Source organism: Zea mays, chromosome 10 (assembly GCF_902167145.1).
Source record: "Zea mays cultivar B73 chromosome 10, Zm-B73-REFERENCE-NAM-5.0, whole genome shotgun sequence".
Classification (NCBI taxonomy): domain Eukaryota; kingdom Viridiplantae; phylum Streptophyta; class Magnoliopsida; order Poales; family Poaceae; genus Zea; species Zea mays.
In genome coordinates this window covers 121,145,982-121,153,775 of record NC_050105.1, presented here as the reverse complement: position 1 = coordinate 121,153,775, position 7,794 = coordinate 121,145,982, and the positions used below count along the sequence as shown (strand labels likewise).

At 40.8% G+C, this 7,794-nt stretch overlaps 1 protein-coding gene across 1 annotated transcript; it reads left to right on the top strand.

Annotated features, from left to right (window-relative positions):
* The first annotated feature begins 431 nt into the window (after positions 1 to 431).
* On the top strand, positions 432 to 6,144 carry LOC100272567 (uncharacterized). Its single transcript, NM_001147034.2, has 12 exons — positions 432 to 720; positions 2,157 to 2,303; positions 2,390 to 2,504; positions 2,592 to 2,683; positions 2,782 to 2,879; positions 3,543 to 3,580; positions 3,821 to 4,056; positions 4,246 to 4,339; positions 4,442 to 4,632; positions 5,040 to 5,259; positions 5,351 to 5,518; positions 5,640 to 6,144. Exons 1-12 carry the CDS (start codon positions 502 to 504, stop codon positions 5,816 to 5,818), a joined length of 1,797 nt encoding a protein of 598 aa, NP_001140506.2. The 5' UTR covers positions 432 to 501; the 3' UTR covers positions 5,819 to 6,144.
* Positions 6,145 to 7,794: the final 1,650 nt, after the last annotated feature.

Genomic DNA, 7,794 nt, shown 5'->3' with positions numbered 1-7,794 from the left:
CACAGTTAGGCCTGTTTGGCATGGCTCCAGAGCAAAACTCCAAGGAGGAGCTGGCCAGAGCATGCCAAACACCCTAACTCCAGAGTTGTAAACTCTATGGAGTTTTTGGAGCTGCAGTACAATTTTTTGGAGTACCTCTTTTGCTGCTCTGAAAACTCCAAAAAAGCAACCTAGTAATGGAGTTTTGAGTTATTTACCCGCCATTGCCACTGGTTATGAGAAACAATCTAAACTCTGGAGCAGAGCTGCTCCACCCAGAGTTTTAGAGTAGAGCTGCTCTGGGGTGGAGCAGAGCCATGCCAAACACACCCTTAAATACGGAATAACTCACGCCCTTACCTGTAATAAAATCCAATATAAAGTAATGCAAAACCGTCCCCGGTTAAAAACCCCGAAAGCGCCACGCGACCGAGAAAAAACGCAACCGAAAAACCTCGTCTACATTCGCATCTAGGCGCCCCTCCACCTCGTTCCGATCCAGCTCGCCGGCGCCCGGCGGCCATGTCGCAGCCGACGGCGGCGGTGGCCGCGGAGGCGCAGCCGCAGGGTCGCGGCCTCGCGGGGCGCCAGGGCGGCGGTGGCGGCCTTGGGCAGAGCATCTCTGGCATCGTGCGGATGGCGGTGTTCTGGTACTTCGCGGCCAAGTTCTTCGGGCCCAAGCGCCCGCCCGCGGACCCCGGGATGCTCATGTCCAACCTCTTCCAGAAGGGCGAGCCAATGGTGAGAACGCCCTCGGTCATCTTGGTTGTTAGTGGGCGAGATTTTGGTTCGAAGAGGCGTCTTAGGTCTGTCGATGTTTGCTTGTCAGTGGGTTCAGGTTCTGCAGTGCGGGTAATTTTTGTATGTTTGCTCTGATGCTAAGGTAATTTTAAGATTTACTCTGACCTTTCCTTTGGTTGCTGTGATCCGGAAGCTGCAGTCGTTAGGGGTACTTATGCTTATGGATGCTGTTCTTAAGAGGACTTACTCTTCGTGGATGCTGAAGCATTTGTTTTTTGGTTCGAGTGCAAGAGAGAGATTTTAGGGCCTGCTGATCACCTCGTATTGGTGCTCTGCACAATCAGCATTCCTTTTATTGTGAGAAAAGGGATCTTGCTTTGGGTGTGTTAATTGGATCTCAGTACTCAGCAGGCTAAGCTGATACTCCCCCCGTCTCGTAATATAAGGCGTAACCACTTTTTAGCCTTGTCCCTTGATATAAGGCGCGCATTCTCTCTAGAGGTACGGACATCAATGCATTAATACTAGTGTTGATAGAGAGAATCATGGTCTTTGAACCAGAGCAGAGGTGGTTACGTCTTATATCCTGAGACGATGGAGTAGTTGTTAAGGATTTTTCAGAAATAGTATAAATGCTTGAAGTTTTGTGAACTTTGGTCATCATGACAGGATGCTATTGAATTCAGCAAGTTGCGTGAATAAGTAGGCTTGGTGCTATTGGTGACTTTGTGTTTGAATTGATATAGTGTTTAAGCTAGGGTTTGACTTTCGAATAATCTGTTCAGGATGGAAGAGTGGTTGTTGGATATGTTTACGGTGGAGTGGAAATGTCTGAGTTGTTTAGATTAAGTTTGGTGGGTTCAAGGTTGGTTGTTGGATTCTGTGTTTGTGATAATGCTGAATGTGGCAAAATATTGAGCATGTTATCAAACGTTCCTCTTGTCCTGGGAAGTAATTTTCTGGTATTTTGAATTGACTCTTATTTGAAAACAGCAGTGTCATTTAAGTCTTCACAATCAAAGAGATTGCCTTGTGCTACACATGATCAAGTTGATTATTCTGTATGCTTGTTGTTTATCTTATTCTCTCATGAGATCCTAAAATAGATGTTGATTAAAAGCTGAATGTGTTCAAAGATCAAGGATCACTTACTTTTGATATGCCTCACCGGTTAACATCTGTGGACCATGTTCACCATGCATTTATATTTCCCTTGATGATATGCGATAAATCATATGGCATAAGACAAAGCATTATGGATATTTCTAATGCAGAAATGACACATATGTCTATCAAACTCTGTAATTGTACCATGCAGATTTTGTTGCTATAGTATAAAACATAATTGACAAAATGGATAGTGCAGAGTTCATTCTTAGTCAGTAGTCATTTTTGAGTTGCTCAACACCAAGTGCATTGTGGCTATGTTTCTGCAGGATATGTGGATGTATTTATCAGAGAGTGACAAGTTCAATGATTTTGCTAATGATGACGCACTTATTTGGCATGAGACAAACATACCATATGCAGTATGGGGACCTACCAGTACTAGAACACGATCATTAACATACTACCCTTCAGAGGTAGGCTACTAATTGCAGTAACATTTACCATTATTTCATGCAACTATGGTCTATTTGTTTTGAATTTTGTGTGTTTTCTGTTACAGGCTCTCAAGCATAATGGATCTTTGTATGCTCATGTTTACTTTGCCCGCTCGGGTTACCCTGTGGACCCAACAGATCCTGAATATGAGCAGAAATCTGCATTTGGGAGGACGCACCGTATGTGTTATTGTTTTCTAGCATGATCTTCCTTTATACGACCTCGTGTACATATGTAATACTAATTATGTTGTACCTGTCATTTAGCTGTTGTGGCATTCTTGCCAAAATCAAAAGCTGGTAAAAAGAAGAGCTTGCTTGGGGATTCAGAAGAGCCTGAAGAGCAAGCACCACCTAAGGTTGTTATTTTCATCCTTTGTCACTCAGTATGTGAACTACCAACTTATGGTATTTGCTTTTATCTTCCAAGCTAACAAAATCCTAATTTGGTCTGCAGGAGAATAAAGAACTTGAGGATAAAGATGAGGGTCCGACTGAATATTTATCTTATTGGAAACCAAATGTAACAGTAAATCTTGTTGAAGACTTCACACGGTATTCACAAAATCAAGCTCTGTTTCTAGATTGGATTATGTTCCTGCAACATTGGCAATTGATTTGTACTTCTCACCCAGCCTTTTTGACAGCTTCAAATAATAACTATTAATCATGTTACCTTGCCTCGTTAGTTGACATGCAGTACTAAATTGTAGTATTGGCCCTATGCCTCATTGGCAGTTTGGCACTCCTGTTATACAGTTGCGAGTTGGTGATAAAACACTTTCAGTTCCCAGTGCAATGTTTATTTTAAACAAGGTCGATGTTATTACAATGAATCAGAATTGCTGAATCAAGAATTTGTATAACTTATGAACTTTTATCAGGTCCACTTACAACCCTCATCCATTTTTATATAAAAACTGTGCATCATATGGGAATCACAAGGTAACACTAAGACTAAATGATATTATGGTTAAATTCAAAGTTCTGCTCAGGTTATATTGACATGTAGGTGAAACTACATGCGTTTTTTTTTTCTCTTAACAGCTTCAGGTTTTGCACCACATCCATTTTTAGTATATGTTTTTCTTGACCATATGACAACAAGACTTTGTTGTTACTGCTGTTGAATATAGCATTAGCTTTGCTGTTTTTGTTTCCTCTTTTCTCTGTACATCGACTATGTATGATTGACATTGTCCGTTTCATACTTTACAGGTATCCCAACAATAATGTACCTGCCATCGTTGCTTCATGTATCCTTCAACTGTAACATATAGTAACATATATCGTTTTTGTTTTGTGATAGTTCCACTTTTACACTTACAGAGTGTTGAGTACATATACTTCAAATTTGCTTGTGGTTACTGGTTTACTATTTTTCCCTTCAAAACTTGCATTGTTCGAATTCAAACTTTGCTGAAAGCCTGGAATATAGAAAAGTTACATGCTTTTAGTGAGAAAGGTTTTGATTTTCCTTTACAATAGATTGACAGATCTGAATGTGGATCCAGCTACAGGCGATTATTATCCTACAGTATTCTTCAACGAGTTTTGGCTTTTGAGGGATAAATTAATAGCGCTCAATGAGTCTGTGAAGGAATTGCCCTTAAACCTTGAAGTTGGTCCTATTAGCATGACCAAGTGGCAGTTTTTTTTACAGATTGAGCAGTCCTTCCAGGTTCATCGTAGTTATGGAAGTATGCTTGAAGGCGAGGCTGATGAACTCAAGGTATACAGCTGTGGATACTCAAAAGCGCATTTAGTTCAACATTTTTGGATATGTTGGGACCAATTCCTTTGCAGCATTTTATCTTGTAAATTATGTACTTGTAGTTTGTATTCTTGAGACGTGGTTTCTGTCCTTATTGGTTTACTGTGTCTGCCAGCTGCTCACTGTTTTCTGATATTTGTATCACAGAGGGTTTTCCTTGAAGGAAATCCTTATCTTCTTGGATTGACTATGATTGTTTCTCTATTACACTCTCTGTTTGATTTCCTGGCCTTCAAAAATGGTATGTACAATATATAGTTTTTTCTAACATAATGTATAGTAAGATGTGTTATGCATCAATAACAAGTTATTGCAAACAACTATCTTATATCTTTGTTTTCAGATATTCAGTTCTGGAACAAGAACAAGTCCATGGAAGGTCTATCGGCAAAATCTGTGGTTCTGAATTTTGTGTGTCAACTAATTGTTTTCCTGTACCTTCTTGACAATGACACTTCATGGATGATCCTTGCTAGCTCTGGAATTGGTGTTTGCATTGAGTTTTGGAAGATCGGAAAAGCGATGCATATTGAAGTACGAACTGCATCACTCTTACCTGTGTATTTATTGTGCAAAGTAGACCTTGTGATTTTCACCTGAAATTTAAATATTTTTACCAATCATAATCAAGGTCATAAACATATGAAAGATTTAGTGCTAGTTATTTACTGTGAATTTCTTTTGTTTGCCTCCTTATTGTTCAATTACAGTACCAGTTAGTGTGTCATGCTGCATTTGCAAGTGCATAGTTTACTTCATGCTCAACTACTCACCATTGACCCTTTGATGTGTTTTTGATATACGGATTGCTGATTTTTTCTGTGTTGGTACTTGGTATATATATTTCTTCTATATGATGAGATTGTTGATCTAGAATAGAACTATATTTGATGGTTTACCTTTTAGTACACTAAATGAAAGAATTCTTTCATGGTGTCCAGGTCGATAGAAGTGGAAAAATTCCCATGTTGAGGTTCCGAGATCGTGAATCATATGCACAGAATAAGACCAAAGAGTACGATGCTATTGCAATGAAGTACCTCACCTATGTCCTCTTCCTCCTTGTGATCGGTTTCTCTATCTATTCACTAAAGTATGAAAAGCACAAGAGCTGGTACTCATGGATACTTTCTTCTATGACAAGTTGTGTGTACATGTTTGGTAAGCAACTATTCCACTGTCCCTCCAGTTTATTTGATGTGATAATCTACATAAGCTTAGAAGCTTGTATAATTAACTTTCCATTCTTCAGGTTTCATCATGATGTGCCCCCAATTATTTATCAACTACAAGCTGAAGTCTGTTGCTCATATGCCATGGAGACAAATGACCTACAAGTTCCTCAACACTATAATTGATGACCTTTTTGCATTCGTCATTAAAATGCCAATGCTTCATCGTCTCTCGGTTTTCAGAGATGGTAAGATGATCTATCACTTCTTTTAGTCAAATAACTGCTAGTTACAGCAGGGAAACCATTCTGTTCTTTTAATCTTCCGCAGGCTTCTATCTAATTGACTGCTCTCTGACGTGTTTGGCAGATGTTATCTTCTTGATATACGTCTACCAGAGGTGGAAATATCCGGTCGACAAGAAGCGTGTCAACGAGTTTGGCTTCGGAGGCGAGGAGGAACCCGCAGCCCAGGAGACTTTGGAAGGAAGTGATCCAGCAGCTGCAGCAGCAGCAGCCGAGCCAACGGAGGACAAGAAAACCAAGTGATCTCCAATCGTTCGATCATCCAAATGTAGCACGCCACTCAGCAGCACCTGCCCTCCCACAGCGGGTGTGAAATTTTTCGCTGAACTGGATGCTGGACTCTTGCGGTCTTGCCTTACTGAGATACTGACGATAAGATAAGTTGTGTGTGTAACAGGGGATACAATAGTGTTTCTAGGGCAGCGGGCGAACAGGCACACTATCGCAATTACGTTTCTAGTTTGTCTTTTAGCAGCCATTACTAGGCGATATGCTTGTTTATATTGCTTTTTTGTACAATTTTGTGCATCATTTTTCAAAATACATAACGGCGATTCTTAGCTTCCTAATAATGTTGCAACGAATGCCCATAAATGAGTGCATAATTTAGCGGGGTATCTTTGTTAACTCATAAAATGAAGCCTCTCTGCTGGTGGGTTATCTTAGGCATTCAGACTATCAAACTTGTGGGAATCATTTTAATGAAAACAGTTTAAAATTAATGTGAACTTAGAATCGCTCGAGTTATTGTGATAGGAGAATCCTCTGATGAGCTTTTAGTGAAATACCCCCACAAAATTTTGGGTTAGAAAGTTTTTTAAAAGATTTTCTTTAGCGTTGAAGTTACCTCTCCTAAATTAAATAAGTTTCCTGAAAAGATTTAACAAAAAAAGATCTATATAAGGATTTAATTATTTCTTTGACAAATAATATATTTCTAATTATTCTCTTAAGGATTTTATCATTCTTAAAATACTTATTTTGTGTGTATTTCATAATTCAAACCCTTGCCTAGATCATTGAATAAAGCCATTAAATATATGCATCTAAAGTAAATTTTGCATGACATGCTGGATTTTTTGTTTGAGCATTCCTCTTAATTTAGAAACTCAGACTTGAATTCAAATTGAATTTGAAAGTGAGAACTAAAAGTAGAAAGTAGAAAATAGAAAAGATAAAAGAAAATGGTCAGCCGACTCCATGGGCTGACTTTCCTTTCCCGTCCCATGCTCCGACTTAACTTCTCGCGCTGCGGTCCAGTTTCCCCACGCCACACACTCTAGCTCCCGTGCTTGCGCTCGGCGCCACAATTGTCTCGTTGTTGTGTGGGCCCCTCCCGTCAGCCCGCCTGACTGTGCACGCACGCGAATTTGTCATTGGTTTGTGGGGCTAGGTGGCCAGCACCATCTTCTTAGCGGTCATTCAAACAGATCATCGGCCCCAAACCAAAATCCGTTGCAATCCGATTGCAAGAAATTAGCATAGATTCGACAACTGCCCCTCCCAGCGGGGATCTCCTACGTATATATATGGAGCAATAGTTGAGGGCCCCTCCTCATCCTATCGCCACCGCGAGCACCCACCAGTAGCAGAGGACAAAGAAAAAAATGAGGTATGACTGAAAAATAGAAAATACAGGAAATATAAATTGAACTCAGGACATGCCACTTGAATCAAACTAGCACATCCACGACAACACACTTTCTTCTTTGTTCATAATGAAAAAATATAAATATCTTAAAAATTTAGGTATGGCTGGTGCCATACTAAGCCATAATGGCTCCTCCGCCACTGGCACCGACCGACCGAGAGAGAGAGAGAGAGAGAGAGAGAGAGAGAGAGAGAGAGAGAGAGAGAGAGAGAGAGAGAGAGAGGAAATGAGGAAAGTGCTCACTGTTGTTGTCTGGTGCCTAGGCGAGGTACCAGGGAGCATCGCCGAGTCGTAGGGTTTATGTGTGTGGAGCCGTCGATGTTAGAGATCAAACAGGGCCACCAGAATTCTTCGCCGACGTCAGACAGACACGACAGATCCACGTCGCGCCATAGACAGTGGTCTTCACGGCTCCAAATCATCGGTAAGGTATGTTCCCATGTTCGCTCTTACCCGTACTACGTTTTGCGGTGGGTTTTGGTTACCAGAACTCAGATTCACGACTCCCCTAGTACAACACTGTTGGGGCGAAGGCGAAGACGCCACCCTTCGCTCGATGCCTTCGCCG